The sequence below is a fragment of the Channa argus genome, chromosome 11 (assembly GCF_033026475.1).
Source record: "Channa argus isolate prfri chromosome 11, Channa argus male v1.0, whole genome shotgun sequence".
Taxonomy (NCBI): Eukaryota; Metazoa; Chordata; class Actinopteri; order Anabantiformes; family Channidae; genus Channa; species Channa argus.
Window position 1 is genome coordinate 7,821,995 of NC_090207.1, and position 18,631 is coordinate 7,840,625.

General features: G+C 39.2%; 3 protein-coding genes across 5 annotated transcripts; 2 read left to right on the top strand and 1 right to left on the bottom strand.

The window, feature by feature from the left end:
* The first annotated feature begins 220 nt into the window (after positions 1–220).
* Positions 221–10,187, top strand: LOC137136584 (cell division cycle protein 20 homolog B-like). 2 transcript variants are annotated; one of them, XM_067522088.1, is made up of 12 exons: positions 221–502; positions 813–872; positions 4,637–4,853; positions 5,587–5,690; positions 5,987–6,038; positions 6,477–6,590; positions 7,517–7,734; positions 7,816–7,910; positions 8,212–8,440; positions 8,813–8,938; positions 9,027–9,144; positions 10,057–10,187. In XM_067522088.1, the coding sequence occupies exons 1-12, from the start codon at positions 470–472 to the stop codon at positions 10,152–10,154; spliced, it is 1,464 nt and encodes a 487-aa protein (XP_067378189.1). In that variant the 5' UTR covers positions 221–469; the 3' UTR covers positions 10,155–10,187. The 2 variants fall into 2 exon arrangements, with proteins under 2 accessions (XP_067378189.1, XP_067378190.1); XM_067522089.1 differs by having other exon boundaries at positions 4,637–4,814.
* Positions 1,910–3,790, bottom strand: gpx8 (glutathione peroxidase 8 (putative)). 2 transcript variants are annotated; one of them, XM_067522092.1, is made up of 4 exons: positions 3,532–3,790; positions 3,107–3,368; positions 2,746–2,791; positions 1,910–2,454 (listed from the first exon to the last, which is right to left on the bottom strand). In XM_067522092.1, the coding sequence occupies exons 1-4, from the start codon at positions 3,736–3,738 to the stop codon at positions 2,358–2,360; spliced, it is 612 nt and encodes a 203-aa protein (XP_067378193.1). In that variant the 5' UTR covers positions 3,739–3,790; the 3' UTR covers positions 1,910–2,357. The 2 variants fall into 2 exon arrangements, with proteins under 2 accessions (XP_067378193.1, XP_067378192.1); XM_067522091.1 differs by lacking the exon at positions 2,746–2,791 and having other exon boundaries at positions 3,532–3,787.
* Positions 10,188–13,775: 3,588 nt separating the features above from the next.
* On the top strand, positions 13,776–16,679 carry LOC137136585 (granzyme A-like). Its single transcript, XM_067522090.1, has 5 exons — positions 13,776–13,935; positions 14,148–14,289; positions 15,073–15,211; positions 15,338–15,613; positions 15,722–16,679. The coding sequence occupies exons 1-5, from the start codon at positions 13,872–13,874 to the stop codon at positions 15,878–15,880; spliced, it is 780 nt and encodes a 259-aa protein (XP_067378191.1). The 5' UTR covers positions 13,776–13,871; the 3' UTR covers positions 15,881–16,679.
* The last annotated feature ends 1,952 nt before the right edge of the window (positions 16,680–18,631 follow it).

Genomic DNA, 18,631 nt, shown 5'->3' on the forward strand with positions numbered 1-18,631 from the left:
CAGTTTAATGGCCACTGGGAGAAAGGATCTCCTGTGGCGTTCTTTGGAGCACTGGACCTGTCCAGGATTGAGAGGAGTATGGACAACATTCTCCTCTCAGCCACAACATGCAGAGGGTCCAGCTTCTGCCCCAGAACCAGGCCTCCTTGTTAGTTTGCCTTTGCTACCCTTGCGCCTTTACGCTGTGTTTATTTGTTTCCACTAGAAACTAGGACGCGGAGGGAATCCCTGCACAGGAGCACTTAATAGAAAAAAGAAAAAAAAAAAACTCGTCCTTGCCGCCAATAGCAGCGCAGAGGACGGCACTTCCCGCTCCACCATCCGCCCAGGGACAGTATTTAGCAGGGGATCTTGTCCAGGAGAGGGGACAACAGGTGCACCAGGAATGGCCGGGTGAGTCTTCTCAAACAGGCTTAGAAGGAAATAGAAGGAATAGATAGGGAAGGAAATAAACTTATGGCGACTGAAGATGAACCTCACAACGGAAGAATCAAATGAACGGGTAAGAATTTATCACATTAATACAGTAGTATTTCCATGCTATCATCAATGACCCGCTGCTGGTGCCAGGCAACTACTTCAAACTCTAAACACATGACTGCTCCTCTTTGATTCAACACTACTTTAAACTTCTATAGCATCTATTAAAACATAGTAACTTAATATTTGTGCTAAAGGCTGATGAAATAACCTTTGCTGTTCATCCTCAACTTTAACAATATAGAAATTCCAAGTTCCAAGTTCCAAGTTCAACTTTGGAAAGTTGAAGGCCGTCATCTTGAGTAAATCTTTTTGGGTTTTTTTCTGATTAGGACAATGTGGGGGAAATGTTCAGAGATTCTGTAGGAAAGAGGAGAAGCTTCCCATTCAAGGTAAGAAAAAAAAAGCATCACAGTATTGACTTTACGTTCTGACTTTACATTATCCCTGCTGACACATGTCACTTCATTTATCTGTAACACAGAAAGCAAAACAAAGCCAATCTTTAAATTCCACATTTAAACAAAGATAAACATCAGTTCAACATAGTCAAATACTTACATTTGCATTTACAGCAGGCTCTTGAGATGTGGCTGGTTGGGAGGCAGTGTAATGTTAGCTGACGTTTCTCTGGCCAGCTCACACTGCTCTGCTGCCCTAACGGTTACTCTTGACTTCATGGCTTTTTAACTCATTCCCAGTGACACTTTGACAAACATCAAACAGGCTCTTGACATATTGAAAGCAGGAGAAAGTTAGGTTTAAGAAGCTGGTCTGGTGTCACAAAGGGCTAAAAAAGAACAACCTTTACTTGTCATTTGTCTTTTATTGTGGGTGGCTGGTAGGCAGTGTCTTGTTAGCTGGTTGATACTGTGTGTGCCAGCTTACTCGATACTGCCCTCCAACTGTCCATTTAAATCCACGGGGGACATCTGCATTCAACCTTAACTTCTGTCAGTCACAAACAGCTGGTTTGGGTTTCAGAGCTCTGGTGGTATGTGAGATGAACAAAGCAATTTTTGTTGTGCAACAATTCATGGATATTAAAATATTATGGTAAATAGTCGCTTATATAGCACTTTTACCCAAAGCGCTTTACAATGTTGCTTCCCATTCACACACACACTCACACACCGATGGCTTTGGCTGCCATGCAAGGTGCTCACCTGACCCACCGGGAGCAACTTGGGGTTCAGTGTCTTGCCCAAGGACACTTTGACTGTAGCCCAGAGTGGGGATTGAACCACTGACCCTGTAGTCCATGGTCAACTGCCTTACCAACTGAGCTACAGCCGCCGCTATTATATAATTCAAATAACAAAATAAATATATAAAAAGGTTTACAATGTGGAAGCAGTTAATGAAGAAGTCCAAAGCATTATTGTCCTCAAAGTAAAAACCCTGGACAAACCATCCGGAGCACAGTAGGTAATCAAATAAATCATTTTATTATTAAAGTGGTGCTTCACAATTTGCTAAGCTCATGGCAATATCAATGTACTTAAATCGTATGCTTAAATCGTAACTGATGAAGGCTAAAAGGAGTGGTCATTTTAAGAATTGTTCATCACGACTGTCCTGTTTTGTGACAGTGACACACAGACAAACTCTCAGAAATACACACGCATTTTCTAGTCTTGGCTAGATTTTCATAGCCTCTGTGTTTAAACTAGCGGATCATTTCATCCATGTATGTTTCTGGAGAGAATTACCACCCAACACGATCACTGTCATAGTTCATTTGTTATTCCAGTATGTGAAAACACAGGCATAACACAGCAGTGTGTCCAGTTTCCATCAACAGGCTCCATCATAGCTCCACCCGTTTCTTTAGGATGATTTCTCGCACCAGTGCCGTGGCCTCTTGCCTAATGCTCTCAATGGGCTCGTCGGTTCGCCAGAACCGTACAACTTTCCCCTCTGGATTCACCAGAAATTTCCAGAAGTTCCACTTTGGAATTTTCTGCACAGAATCTGAAAAAAATTGCATTAACTTAGTTAATAATGAAACAGTTCACACCTTGTGTTCAACTCCCAAACAGGCAGAATTACATTCGGTGGACACTGTAGCAAACACGGAAACACGGTCTTTAACCCCAACTGCTGCTGTGGTTGAACTGGGCAGCTTGCAGGTGTGAAACTGTGTGAATGTAATCAGTAAAGAAGGAGGTCTCCCAGTGATATTTTCCTTAACAATAATAAAATACTTGTAATAAACCAGCTTAGCATTTCACATGTTTGTGTAAGTTGGTAAAATTATCAAACCTCAACAGAAGCCAAAGGGATGTCTTCAATGTCTTGTTTTGTCTGACTGAATAAGGAGGCCAAATATTAGAAGCATTTCTTAATATAATGTTTTTTAATACAGTATACTGCAAATCAAGATATTACTTTGGAAGTTACACAAAAAGGATGTAAACATCCGAATGGGGCTGCTACACTAATGGTTTTCACGTTAAAAAGTGGATAAGTTGGATCTGCTGCAAATAAAAATTCAATAATAATAATAATATCAATTCAATAATATTTTTTCAACAGGAAATGGAAAATGTAAACATTACGTTCTAACTTCATCCAGTCACATCATCTTGCGCAGATAAATGCGGTTTCATGTTTTTCTACCAACCTGTGAGGAATTTGAAGGCCGGGTCAACTTCAGAGCCCATTATTTTGATCTTGCTGAAGAATGGGAAGGTAACGCCGTAGTTAGACTTGGCGAAAGCCTCGATGTCCCGGTTGGTCCCGGTCTCTGTGTCCCCGAACTGTCCACAGGGGAAAGCCAGGACGTTGAAGTGAGAGGTGCCCAGCTCCCGGTGGAGCTCCTGCAGAGACCTGTAGTTCGCATCCGTCTCTTTGCTGTGACTCGCCACGTTTACAACCAAAGACGCCTGCACAAAGGGGGAAACAGAGTTTATTTATTACAAATCATTTGCCTTCAAGAAATACATAATGTGAACGAGGAGTCTTTCCTCAGCGAGCCACGCATAACTTGGACAAATCCTGCACAGATTTCTGCTCAGACTGAGAGGACTGGTGATGATGTGGACATACTTTTCCTCGGTACTTCTCCAGGGAAACCGTCCTCCCCCGCGCGTCTTTCACCTCAAAAGAGTAAAAATCATTCGGTTTTCTCGGTTTGGCCAACTGAGTCTGCAGGAGGAACAGACAACCCACCGCCACTGTCATGCTCAGCAGCACTCCCAGTTTCTTAGCTTTTGGGTTGGAGGACTTGGAAGGGTAGCCCCCTAAAGCCTCCATCTTGAAGGGGGAAGAACGAACAGCGGGCGCAAAGAATTGAGGCCGACCAGAGTAGAGAGGTGTGGCTGGAAAACCTAAACAGGAAGTTGGAAGCTAATTGTTTTAAAAATAAAAGCAACATGGTGCGAACCTCACAATAGCATCAAGTAGAGCAACTTGATGTCTGACGTTTGATGTTAAAATTAATAAGTTAAGCAGTACAGAATTTTAGTATTATATAACATTACATACAACAGAGATAAGATCAATACCACACAGTGACAATAATAATATAACAAACTACTGACCAAATTGAAAAATTTTTTTATTCATGCTAAAGAATTAATTTGTTAGCACTACAACACATTGAGTGAGCTATGTGTACCACGGTAAGACTAGTGTAATTAGCCTCTAATAAGTTACCTTTATTCCGTTCACAAAATCACTTTAAAACCAAAACTAATAAAACTAATAAAAAAATATTTAAAGAGAAAGCATATCTATAAAACGTCAGGTTGTTGATCCAATCAGATGAGAGCCAGGTGTTTCCCGCCATTCCCGGAGATTTTGAACTAGGAGAGCATCTGCGGCACCCGGGTCTAAAAACGCCTTGATTATACAAATTTCTAGAAAAAAAGGCGTTAGTAGAAGCAATAAGCCATTTCAGGGCGAGGTTCAAAGTTTTTACTCTTATGCTGTCTGATCTTTGTCTGCTGCCAGGTGTTTTCAGAATTAGCTCTTATTTTCCAATGGTTTGACCGGAAGTCCTGCTCTTCATGTCTTCTGCTTGATAACAGTGAAGTTATGTGGCATGAATTATATAAGACCAGTTTTGTCAGCTTTCAGTACTTTGAGACCATCGTGGCCCAACCTATTAGTTTAGTTTTAAATGCTTACTATTTTTATTTGTCTTCACCAGGGACCAAACGATGCTCATCACGTGTCATACAAACGCTTCAGGAGGCGGATCATCCACGGGGGAGGCAAAGACGGTCCTGCAGCAAGCACCCCTCTAACCACCGGGTGGCGGTGTGAGTCAAGCTTTGAGCTTGACACGATCTGTCAGAGACTTGATTTGGATTCTCCACCGAGACACCGTGAGCCAGCTCAGAGAGCACAGTCAGGGAACCTCCGGGGTACTATTTTAGAAACCCACTGCATCATATAGGAATGCAGTGAGGCGTACATGGATCTCATGCACAAAACATCCAAAAGACAGCAATCTGCACAGAATCCCTCCTACTCAGCTTTGCAGTCAGTTTTGAAGAACAGTGAAGCAAATGATACAGAATAGAACAAATTTAACCAAATGTACTTCATGAATTATTTGCCAAAGAGTTACAGTAAAAACACAAACTGTCTGCTCCGAGTTTCCTAATTTGTCATACAAAATTTTAAATGGCACGTTGTAATATTTAGGTGTGTTTAATTACAACTTTAAATATGACTTAGCTGACATACAACTTAAAAAAAAGCAATAATATTACAAAACCATTTAGGTAACTTTATGTGTCAGTGCAGTGCATGCTCTGCAGCATGCTCCCTTTAACGTGACTGTAACCATACTGTGGGTAACACCTACGCTTGCAGTGTAGCACATAACAACTGAGCAGTTTTGTTTTATTGAGAGAATTCATAGAATTATTAAGATCTACTCCATTACTGAACAGGTTCTGACCATAGCTACAACTCCTCTCAGATGCCTTCTTATCTGGTCTTCACTGTTACATCCAACTGCCGCACCATACACGCAAATGAAACATGAGAGTTTAGCTTGGAGGACTTGTTAGAAATGTACTTCACAACTGTTTATAATGATGGGCATTATCATTTTTTCCGTTATATATTTTCTGATGTAATCTGAGACAGCTTTGACGGGAGGTGTTTCACACCATGGGGTTGTTCCATCTGCAAATGCACCACGCATGACTACAGGCAAGGGACAGCTTGACATGGAACATTCTCCACAACGGGTTCGTTTAAGGAGATTAGTCATGAGTCAAAAGACTAAAATGGCAAAGTAAAGTGTTTTTTATATGTGTGGTTTCTTTACACAAGATTAGTCGAAGTAAAAAAAGATGAAAGCTCACATCTAAAAACATACCCACATGAATCTTAAATAAAAGGACACTTGTTCTTGTTAAGAAAGTGTCATTATACCACAAAATGTACACCACAAAGTTGGCAATGCAAACTTTTGATGACATTTACATAAAAGATGTGTTAGAATGAATAAAAGGCTGAAAATAACTAATAATTTTTCTTGCAGGGATTTGCGTGGAGGGCTGAAGTTCCCGAACATGACTATGCACAACAGACTGGTACAGCATGGATCTTTATTTCTTTCACTTGATGCCCACAGCATGTTAGGACATAAGCTAGATTGGCAAACTGATTATCTAGATGGTCTGTTAGGGGTACTGCATGATGTCATTGCAGGAAATGAGAGCAATTGGCTCAGACAATCTGTGAAGACAGTAAGCAACAGAAACCTCTGGATGAGTGTGTTTATTTGATCTGTATTTATGTTTGATGATATGATTGTATCTTTAACTGATTAAAGTCTTTGGAGTAATTTAGAACAGAGGCCATGACAATTGAACAGCATAGGATATACAGATCGGGATCTCAGTTCAACGTAACTTTTCCGTCTGTGTTTCTAAGTACCAGTGTTGAAGAACTGTAAATGTTTCAACGAGTTTTGTTTCAATGGAATCAACATAATCAACTATGTTGTAACTATTTTATTTCCATTACAGGTTCTGATGTGGGAACGCACAGTTTGCCCTTTGCCGTGTTGGACAAAGCCACTGAGGGTCTGCAGGGAAAGTCGTTGATGAAACTGGGGGCACCATCTCTGCTGAATGACTATTGTAAGATACGATACAAATCCTGTATTATACCTTGTTAAATGGTCTGTAGTCACTGTCTATAGCTCTTTTAACCTTATTGATACCAAAGTTGCTTTACCATGTTGCCTCTAATTCAGCCGTTCACGCACACACCTGCACACCGATGACAGTGGGGCTTTCCTGACCTGGGAGCAACTTTGGGTTCAGTGTCTTACCCAAAGACACATTGACATAAATATATTTGTGCAAACATGGGTCACATAGTTTCATTATTGTTTCTTTCATGCATGGTGTACACATTTGTTTACAGTTTAAAACATGCAAACTCCGCTTAGAAAGACCACCACCAATCTGCCTATATTGCTTTACAATAAAACCTCTTTGATTGCTGACCCTCTTTATCCAATATGGCCGACAGTGGTAGTCACGCACAAAATGCCTCAGGCTTAGTTAATTCTCGTAAAAAACTAGAATTACATCTCGTAGTTTCATGCTTCTACCATTGAGTCAACAAGCTGCACATTCCATGCATGTAATGCCTGTCCTCATCTAATATATGTAGTGAAGACTTTGAAGCAATTTAGCAAAAGATATTAAGTGAATTCTCCAGAGAAACAGAAGGTATCACTATGTTCACATCTATGTGTAACTCTATTAAATAACTGTTAGTGAGAAACAGGTTGGCAGTAAAGGGTTTGAGTTGTTGGCGCTGCTGCATCACAGCTAGAAGGTCCCCAGTTAGAATCAACCTGCCAGCTATTTCGGGTTCCACTCACAGTCCAAAGACATGGACGTTAGGTTAATTGGTGACTCTAAATTACCAAGAGGGCTCCAGCCTCCTGCCCCCCTGAACAGGATAAAGGATGAATGGATGGTTAAACAGGTTGTTTCTTCAGGCACATTATAGTCTCTGTACTCGTCTCTCTTTTCTATCTCTTCCCTTTCAGACACTCATCTTCTCGACTGCAGTTGTAACGGTATCATTGCATTAGCTTTGGGCTGTTCTGTTTACCTTTGGAATTCAGAAACCCGTGTTCTGCTGGGATATTTGGGCCCGAATCCACAATCGGGAGGACACCACCATCAGACACAATCGGTCTCGTCTCTGAGCTGGAGCAGAGACGGCAGAGCTCTCTGCATTGGGACCAGGCGAGGGGAGATACAGGTGAAGTTTTTCAGAGATTAAAGTGAATGAGCATATAGGGGATGGAAACTGATTTGTGGTGTTTCATTGTCTCCTTCTCAGTTGTGGGATGTGGAACAGAAGCAGAGTATGATGTCGCTGCCATCCCACCTGTCTGTAGTCAGAGCGCTTTCCTGGAAACAGCAGTTACTCAGCAGGTTACTGTTGTGTGTGTGTGTGTGTGTGTGTGTGTGTGTGTGTGTGTGTGTGTGTGGTCAATATATCGTCAGTATCATACAAAAAAGGTTCTTTAAAAAATATCCTTTTTTAAAAAGGTGAACATTCGAGAAATAGCACAAAAAGACCTCAGCTGGTTAAGGACAATGGTGGAATCTACACTTAATTGTTTTAATGAATAAGTTTAAAAAGGCAGAAAAGTTACTACAAAGTAAACAAAGTATCTACAGTATTAAATGAGGTAATATTTGCTGGTGAATAACAATTTCACCAATCTAACAGTGGCTCTGCTCTTGGACGTATCCATCACCTCGATGTTCGGGCGTCTACCCCTCTGGTAGGCGTAGCTGTTCAGACGGAGGGGGTCTGCAGCCTTCAGTGGTCAGCAGGAGGCGACTGGCTGGCCAGCGGCTCCACAGACGGCCTCCTTCATATGTGGGATAGTGACGTTGCGGGGCTCACAAGGTCACTTCAGCCAATCACAACAATGAAACAGCCCAGCGCTGTTAAGGTCAGTGTCCTTAAAATGTGGCTTTAAATTAAATAGTGTGTGTCTGTGTGTGTGTGCGTGTGTGCATCAGTGTTTTGAGAACCTAAACCAAATGCCATTACAATCCACCCAGTATCAGTGATTTCATTCAATTGTTTTACTTAAATTAAAGAAAACACCTACATCACTGACATGAGATATTTGGTGGTTTTTAGAATCAACACAACCACAATTATATTTTGCAAGCAACTGAATGATCTTGTGAGTAATAATAATGAGTAATCTTGGTTCGTGCATGGTGCTGGTAGGTGTGTGTAAGGATTTAGTTGCTGTTGAACGGAGGGTTGGAAAATAATATGACAATGCACCTATTCACTGTGTTTGTGTGTTTAGGCAATGGGGTGGTGCCCATGGCAGAGAAAGATGATCGCTACAGGAGGTGGGTGGGAAGATGGACAGCTCAGAATCTGGGACACGCATACAGGAACTTGCGTGACTTCTGCTAACACAAACTCACAGGTGTTTAAGGCATAAAGTCCTGTATGGTTGCTTTATAAGAATTTCGTTAATCCATCATTAAGACAACTCCTAATCACCTCGATCGCAGATCTGTTCTCTACGATGGCCTGAAAAGGGGGAGTATCTAGTCACAGGTCACGGCCTTCCTCATCACCAAGTCCGGATGTGGGCGTTTCCCTCCCTCAGCCTGAGCAATCAGTTCACAGGTTAGAGCACATGAAATAGGATTAATGTTTGACCACCTTCCAAATTCAACAGCGTCATAGGAATTAAGGCAGTGCACCATTACGCATTGTGAGTAATATTATTAGAGCAGCATTAGTGTGACAGTTGGAGCGCTGCTGCAACACTATGACTGATATTTAGCAGCCGTTATCTGCTGACTCATTCAAGTCCTGAGCTTTCACTGACTGTGAAACTGTGAATGAAGCATAAGGAAAAATCATTACATTTGATATGAGATGCCAAAGTTTCGTGACATATTGTTTTCAGCAGTAGGGGACAGAAGGAGAGCATTCCTCTTCTTCTGTCCTGTGACTGACTCAGTTGTTTTTCCAGCCAAAGAAACAATGAGCACAGAACCAAACCTAAATATATCTAAATCCCGTAAATATCAGGGATGAAGTCTGGAACAAGGCTGGAGATTAATGTGCTTTTATGTGCCTGTAATACTGTATTACTAAACAAACAGCCATACAAGTATTAAGTGATATTATTGATAAGAAAAGATCTTTTTGATTTTGGTTTCGTCGCATCCTGAAGTTTTTCATTTCTCTTTTATTTCTCTAAATTTATGGCTTGTGTGAAGTTTGCATGCTATTAACTCAGTTGTGGTAAAACCCATTGTAAGCTTTTTGATTTGACACCAAAACTGCCAAATAATAACAAACATAGTGTGTAATTTGGCTTTTTTGTTGTTGTTATTGTCTAATTTTGCTCTTTGTTTGGTCTGAAGATGATCTGTGCATTTTTAGGCCCACTCAGTAATGCATCCATGGTTCTTCCCCATTATATACTTGTAATATTGTAATAGAAAGGTAAGAATGAAGCCATTCTTGTTTTATAAAAGGTGAAAGATATACATTTACAAATGTATTTACAATTCTGTTGTTTTTCAGGTCATTCTAATCGTGTTCTGCACTTGGCCTTAAACCCGGACAGCACTCACATTTTCTCTGCTGCAGCAGACCAGCGCTTTCACATCTGGGAACTCTGATCAGAACTGTGATAAATAAACTTTTCACCTACATACTGGCTTGCTTGTTTGATAATGCCACACTGTCGAGCATTCAGCATTCAGCATGTCGAGCATTTCCCCATCTCTGTTCTGAATTAACCACATAACCAAGCCAGCTAACCACAAAGTCCAACCAATTGTTGCTCCACAATTCACCACACAGTATGTTATTTTTTGCCCCTCTCGCTTTTTAGGGTAAACTAACAATATTAAAATAGTAATAATATTTAGTGCTTTTTTAAAAAAATTATTTGTTTAGTACATCCACTGCTGTGGGACAACATAAAAGCACTAATGACACATCAAAGCTGTGTTATGTTAATAAACACATGATCAAGCAGTGAAAGTAGACCACTCAAGACTGTACGGGGTTGGATAACTTATGGATATGGATAATTTATCCATTTAGTCTGAGAGTCACTTATTTATCTTGCAGGTACCTTCAGCTTCCGATATCTGTAAGCATTTTTCTATGTCGTTCAAGTTTTACTTGACATTTGACATTTAACAATCGGAAAGTTAAGGCTTCTACATTTAAATTAACTTACAGAAGACAGAGTGAATATGTGCTAGTAAAAAAAAAGTGTCACTTGCAAGTATGTGAGCAGTCTAACCATGAAAGAACACTTCGTGCAAAAGTTTCTGTGGTGAAGACCCTCTAATGTGATCCATGTAGTGCAATATGACTTATGGTTAACATGTTCATCAGCACTAAGGTGTAGATGAGATGTGCAGCATGTGAGGTTTAGACTTCACCTCAGATGCCTGTTTCTCAAAACACTACACCACAGCGCATCAAGATGCAGACTGATTGTCGTCATTTTGCTGATTCAGTAGCCACAGCAGTTAATTCTATTTGTGATCCATCCAGCAGTTATATAACTAAAAAGCGAGATCGAAAAAAATAAATCTAATTGGGATGCTTCAAGGCTACTTTGTGATTTTTTTCACAAAGTAGCCTTGTGGTACTTTTGTGGTAAAACCTTCATTTTTACTGTAGCAATTTGTCCAATAAGTGAAAGTGGAACGTTAGTCCAGTGTCTGGGATCGTCTTCTATTTTTTTTTTTCAATATAGAGGTATAGTTGAGATTGAAAAGCTCTGACAGCTTAGACAAATATTAATGCCTAAATATTTAATGTTGCCAATATGAAATGGAAGGAGGGATTCTTGGACTGCAGAATCCCAGGCTTCTTTAGAGAGCTGAAGTATAGTTTGTTTATTCCAATGTATCGTGTAATTTGATATTACGGAAAATTCATTAATAATATGAAATATTTCCTTTAGTGAGCTGTAGGGGTCATTTAAGTGTAACAATATGCTATCTGCATAAAGACGAATTCTATGGTTTGAATTTGTGTCCTGGATTCCTTTAATTCAGACATTCTATTGTATGGCTGCTGCTAGCGGTTCTATAAAGATGGCAAATAAAGACGGAGATTGGGCGTCCTTGTCTGGTTCCTCAGTGAAGTGTAAAAGTCTCTGAGGGGACCCCAATTTGTGATTACAGTGGCCCTGGGTGCAGTGTATAGTGTTTTTATTCAATGGATGAACGACTCTCCAAAACCAAACTTGTGAAGGATGCTGAAAAGAAATGTCCAGTGAAGTTTATTAAATCAGCTTTTTCCACATCTAATGATACAATTATGGTTTTTATTTGATTTTCATGTGAAAGGTTTTGGTCTGGGTGGACTAGCGTTGGGGTGACTGTCTCTATTCTAGTAGCTAGTGCTTTGGTAATGATCTTTAACTGGAAGGATGTGTTGGGTTTTTGTTGGGTTTTAGTAGAAGGGTCATGTTGGCTGCATTCTTGTGTGCTGGTGTTGTTGAGGTTGTTTTTATTTCCATGGTTACTTTATAAAATAATGGTGACCAAATTTGCCAAAAGTGTTTTTAGAATTCAGCTGGAAATCCATCAGGATAAAAGATGGATCATCATTGTTTGTGTCATAGACGTTTGTGTGTTGTTATCCATGCTGCAGTGGTAGTAGTAGCTGTCTTAGTGGGTTTTTTTTGTTGTTGTTGTTGTTTTTCAAATCTAGTGGTAAAAGTCCATTGTTTCAAAAAAGAATAGGAAAGTCAAAGTTTGTTTTGGATTCACTGACTGGACGTTCCCATGTCACTCTCGGCAAACTGTACTACTGTAATGATATTCACAACAAATGCTTATAACTAAACAACTTCAGCATGCAAGTCCTTGCAAACACAGTGCAATGGGGTCAACCACACTTACTGACTGAGGTAAAGGTTTGTGTCCCTCCCTTGCCCAGTGCGGCTCTGAGAAGTTTCCAGTAAGTTAGAACTCTTAGCTTGAAAATATTTGTCAAAATGTTTGTTCGGCCCCAGACACTTTAGCCTTTCTTAATTTTTGGAGAAACTCAGATGACGGGAAAATTATTGTAAAAAAAAAAGCACAAAAAAAAAAGCATTGCAAGTTGCTATATGCAGTTTGGTCACATTTATGGATGCCTTCAACCACCATGGTGCCAAAATTGTGGTGAAAAAAGAACGATGCAATTATAAATGGACAATTTGTAGAAACGAGCAAAACTTAAATTGCAACAGAAAAAGAACATAAAGCTTCAGCTTCAAAGTGTTTATCATCTCATGTCATCTGCTGTAACAACACCCACAGAAACCCACCACCTGTTCCCCTTATATAAGGCTGATATAAAAATAAAAATGACATGTTTGTAACTACAAATCTTGTTTCACGCACCTCAGGCATCAGGTTTCAGTTTTTACGATTTGTGGTACATTTAGAATCTTGTATAACATTTTGTTTCTGCTGTTACAGAATATTTTATTTGGTAATACAAGTATAATATTAGTAAAGTGTTGCTTTTTGGTCATCTGAGTAAATAAATACTGAAAGATAACTACCATGCTGACTTTTTTTATGATTTGAAGACAATTAAAGAATTTAGGAAATACACTTTTTTACACACGCTTTTTGAAAGTGAGTTGATCATGAAGATTGATAACACTCGTGTGTATGATGAATATGAAGCTAAATCAGCACCTCTAACTCATGATTACATCATATGTTACTGTTTTATCCTTGCAATGAACTAACTCATTTAGCTGTTTATATCTATTTCTTGATTCTGAGCAGTGTCAGTGATGCTCTGCTCCTGGAGGTGATTAAAGTAATGAAGTACAGGCTCCTGTAAAACTCTACAGGTATTTGTGTGTAAAAACTATTCAGCCACTTCTTCAAGTTCATATTAAATTTAAAATCCTGCTCTTCCAGAAAACTCTTCTAGAAACATTTGTCATCCGTAGCCTGGTTTCACATTAGATATTTTATCAGTCTCACGTAGTTTCATTTCTTAACCGCTCTTTGAATTATTAAGAATTGCTGAAGGCTCAAAATAAGCATCGTTTTTTAGCTGTTAGTGGGCCCACCCTTACCGTGAGAGTGTGAGCCGCTTCACGTCAAAGTCAGCCATCACCACACAGCATGTAAATAAAATGGTTATGATGACTGGGAAGTGACAGCAGCAGTTGACCACAGACTTATGTATGAAATTCATACACATCGATGTTTGTGTCATGCGTCCATTTTGCTGAGTCATGCATTGCCATGGTCGGACCACATCCTTTGCTTTGAGATGAGCACATAAAGACAAGTGAGTGCATCGAGGTGGGTTTCAGTGCATTACACACATCACATCAAAGACAGTAATAAGAAGAAATGACCTGCCCCAGAGGTTTTATCGTTGTGATCTCTTGTATGGTCCTCCACAGTGTCCAGACAAGTGAGTATTATGTCTATATATTGTTCATTGCGGCAAATTACTTTGTGATACCCAGCTTATTCATTCATGCAGACATGAAGATTGAAAAGTGATTATACTGCTCTCTTTCAATTTTACAGTGCAGTCAGTGCAAAGCATTACTTTTTATAAGTGTGAACAGTCATACAACTTTTTTTTTTCTAAATGAAATGTCTGAATATTTTTTGCCTCAGGTTATGGATCAGAGATTATTGGTGGGAAAGAAGTGGAGCCCCACTCAATGCCTTACATGGCTCTGCTGGAGACAAACACACCAGCCTGTGGAGGGACATTGATCAATCCATCATGGGTGCTGACTGCTGCCCACTGTAAAAAGTAAGAACAATATGTTTATATTATATTATATTGTAAAATTTGATTTATTTTTACAAAAACAAACAAAATGTGGTGTCATTTAACATTTTTATTTTCAAAATATTGTATTAATATACAACAGAATTCAGACTGCATTATTTTTCTTTTAAAATGTGTTTGTGGCTGTGAAGTTGTTATATATTATACAAATTAAAAGGCGGTTAAATATTTTATCTCATAAAGTTATCATATAAAGTGTCTCAATAACTTTATCTGTGACACCATCAAGACATGTAACTGGGGCTGCTTTGCACAAGGGTATTTAAATGGCCTCATTTGTGTTTAGAGGTAATTTTAGTTTCACTCACTTCAAGAAACCACAAAACACTACGGGCTTGAGACAGGATATGTTCTTGAGCCTTCTGATATTTTTATGAACACATAAAGTAAAGTACTTCTCTGTACATAAGTACAGAGTACTAAGAAACGTTAAATAATAAAGTAAAGAGTAAATAAAGTTTACATATTTGTTTATATAGTAACGTCCCCAAATATTAATAAACAAGATAAAGAACTACATTTGTCTACTGTTAACCAGTTGCCACATCTGAGTTAGAAAGTCAATTTCACACTTTCAACAACTGTCATTAATGAAGTGTTAGCACGTATTGATATCAGGCAAACCATGCAGCAAATTGTCCTCAGTGCGTGTGTCATAACGCACATACGGTGTAATTGGACATGGCACACTAACACAGAGTATTTGAACCGTAATCCAACACCTTGGTGTTTTTGTTCCTTCAGCATTACGAAGGTGTTGTTGGGGGTGCACTCTATCAACGAAACAAAAAGCAAGTCCAGGCAGGTCCTAAAGGTTAAAAAAGCCTATCCTCATCCATGCTATGATGAAGCGGAGAAGGTCAATGATCTCATGTTGCTAAAGGTAAGAAGACATTAGAAGACATGTGTGCCCGCACATGTGTTTGTGTGTGTGTCTGTTTTACAAACTTTATAAAAGCAACATATGAACATAATCAATAAGGAGTGTTCCTTTTTTGTTAAACTGCAGCTTGACAAAAAAGTGAAGAAAACCCAGACGGTGAAAAGTTTCCCGTTAGGTGCCCCTGTCAAACATCTTAAAGCTGGAACCCGCTGTTTAGTGGCTGGATGGGGGAAAACAAACAACATTATGAAAACAGGCTCAAAAGTCTTGATGGCGGTGAATGTGACTGTGATCGACAGAGTGAAATGCAACTCTCGTGATTTTTACAACTTCGACCCTGTTATCACCAACAACATGATATGTGCTGGTTCGGTTAATAAAAATGCGGCTGACACCTGTCAGGTGAGGCTTTCAATTTTTTGTTTCTGTGAGAAATAAACACGCAACTCTCATTCACATGAGCCCTCAAAACGCCTAGAAATTACTGTCATGTCGTTCTTCTCTCTGTAGGGGGATTCAGGAGGCCCACTGCTGTGCAACGGAGCATTGGTTGGAGTCACTTCGTTTGGAAGAGGATGTGGCATCATTAAGAAACCTGGAGTGTATTCTTTTCTTTCAGAAAAGCAGCTCAACTGGATCAAAACTAAAATGAAGAAGAATGGAATATGACTAATATGAGCACTCACTGTTAATTACTATGTACAATATTTCGAACAATGTTGATCACTTTTTCTGTTTTTGGACTGTTTTGTGTTGCATTCACTATAAAATGAAATAAAGCCAAAGGGATTTTAACATGAAAGTCACCAAAGTGACATTTTGCAACCACATTACTGATCAAAGCTAAAACTGAAACTTCAGCTCAAATTTTCTGTCATTCTGGTTTGTTCCTAAACATGCTTCATCAAATAAGACTTCCTGTCTCTCTTTCTCAGTTTTTTTTATTTTGCTTTCATTTAATAAATGAACCCTTATTCCTGCAGCTCCCAGTTTGACATTTCTATGGTCTCACAAGTTTGTGTTTCGCTCTCTAATTTCAGGTTTGTGTGAAGTTAAAAACGGAACATTTTCTGTGTTGTGCTCTCATTCCTCCCCCTCTTCAGGCAGCTAAAGATGATGGAAACATAAAGTTATGAAATTAAACGAAAAAGGCCTGTGTGGTTGTGAAGTGACTCAGACAAGACCACAACAGTCAAATTCCCACAGACTATCTCAAGACCCCATACAGAAAAATGTTGCAGTGTTGAAAAAGTGCCTTTTTTCAAGTAGTGACAGAGACATTTCCAGTAAATACAAACATGTCTGTTCCAGAAAGAGGAAAATGTTTGCTTTCACAGTTTATCATATTACACTTTAGGAAGGGTTATTAATCAGTTTCTTTGTCTCCCTTATCTTAAACATTCCTGCGAGCTGACAGCAGCCTATTTATCTACCTGCAATATTTGCTTATATTTCTCAAGACTGTGTCACTTAGCAAACTCATTCTGTCTTTGCACCAGTCGCTCAAACCTTGGCCCTTTTGTGATGTGATGCGGTTTCTGCACAGCAGCACTAGGTGGTGCTCTCTGCTGGTGCAGTAATTTATAGAAAAGATATTTCACTGAGCAGCAGCCTGGATGATTTTCACTCATTAAATGATTTGACATGTAGATAAATAAATAAAACTCTGTTCAATTGCTTGCTCATTTTGAAAACATCTAGTACACAAACATACTATATCAGTGGTTTCCAATATGTAGCGGAAAGGAACTTTTAAGAGGTTACAATTATGATCAAATCAACCAAAGAAAGTTTCTATTGTAGTTTTACTACAAATTCATATTGATGCCTGCAGATTCAAATGAATAATTCACATTAAAAAGCAAGATTGAAGGAAATAGAAATATAAAAATCATCATTTTGGTTGAACAATGTTTTCATCTTGATGCAGGACATGAAGTGTATATGTATCTTATTACCACTGGTGTGTAAACATTACAGTACATACTGTGGGTGACACGCTGTCATCTGTATCATCAAGGAAATTCCCTTTAAACTACATTCAGGTTGAGGTCCAGGGGCCTCCGCAGTCCTTGGACCTGTTCACCTGTAGCTGTTAGACCATCCGTAAACGAGAGGAAAGGTTAAAAGATCACAAATGCTATGAGAAGAATATGACTGCTCATACCAAATGTGATGCCTATCAATCCATTGCTTATTCAGACATTTAATTCAAAACTACGAACATTAATTAATGGTGGAGCTAAATGATAAGTGGTGTGTGTATACAAAATGTCACAGCTATTCAGTCAATACATGTTGATTATTTAAGTCTGGAACAAAGTTGTGAATTTGTCATTAACAGATTCATGCCACTTACATGAAATCAAAAAACATGTGTTGTATATAGGTCTGTGTGGGAAATTTTTATAATAATTTTATTAAAAGTTTAACTTGGCAACCAACCTGCTCCCTTGTAAAGGAGAAGAGAAAAAAGTTACCACGCCCAGGAAAATTCCATCATGTCCTTTATATGAGTGAATTATCACTGACCACCCATCTGCCTTTGTGTTTACGCTGTTTCCATGGTCACCCACAAAAGCTCAGGGGCCCACCTTGGTGCCACCGAAACGATCAACGCTCACCACACCCACATCCACTTGTTATGCCAAATGGATGAATGCATAAGCGTTTACGAATGTTTTTGGTGTGTCTGTATTGCCATTTCTGCCATAGAGGCCACACACACACACACACACATATGAACGCACACACAGGAACACACACGAGTAAACATTTACCTGAACTTGCATCACCTGTGTGTGCTAGATGAGTTGACCCCCTCGCCATTTCCTCACTAGTGACGCAACATACGCACACACACACACACACACACACATACACAGTAGCGTGAGACTTTGTTTAATAAAGGTAACAGGAAACTGTCGTATCCTGGGAGGTGAGTCAGACGCTTTATAAACTCATTGGTCAATTCACTTTGTGTACCTGTACAATCTAATGAAATCCAAAACAGCTGCTCTGCCAAGAATTCAACTTACAAAAGGAAATAACTTCTCAGTTTTTATTAGTTTCCTCATTCAATTTAAAAAAGTGAACCAAAACATTATAACCACCTATTAAAATAATAACCTCAATAATAAAAACACGTAGAATGAAAAACTAAGAAATGGTCACCTTCTTGTGAAAGTAGAATTTATGGCAGAGCTTTTAAAGTAGATGCTTAACATTTTGTGAAACACACTTCTGCACGGAGAGCTCGATAAGATGATGGAGTTTATGTTAAATATTCAACTTCAACTATCGTTAGTGTGGCTCACAAAGACAGGAAACAAGGACAACGGTAGCCTTATCCTGCGGAGAGAAACGAACTAACTTTGCCTCCATCCAGATATTCTGCCACATTGGGTAAATGCAAATAAA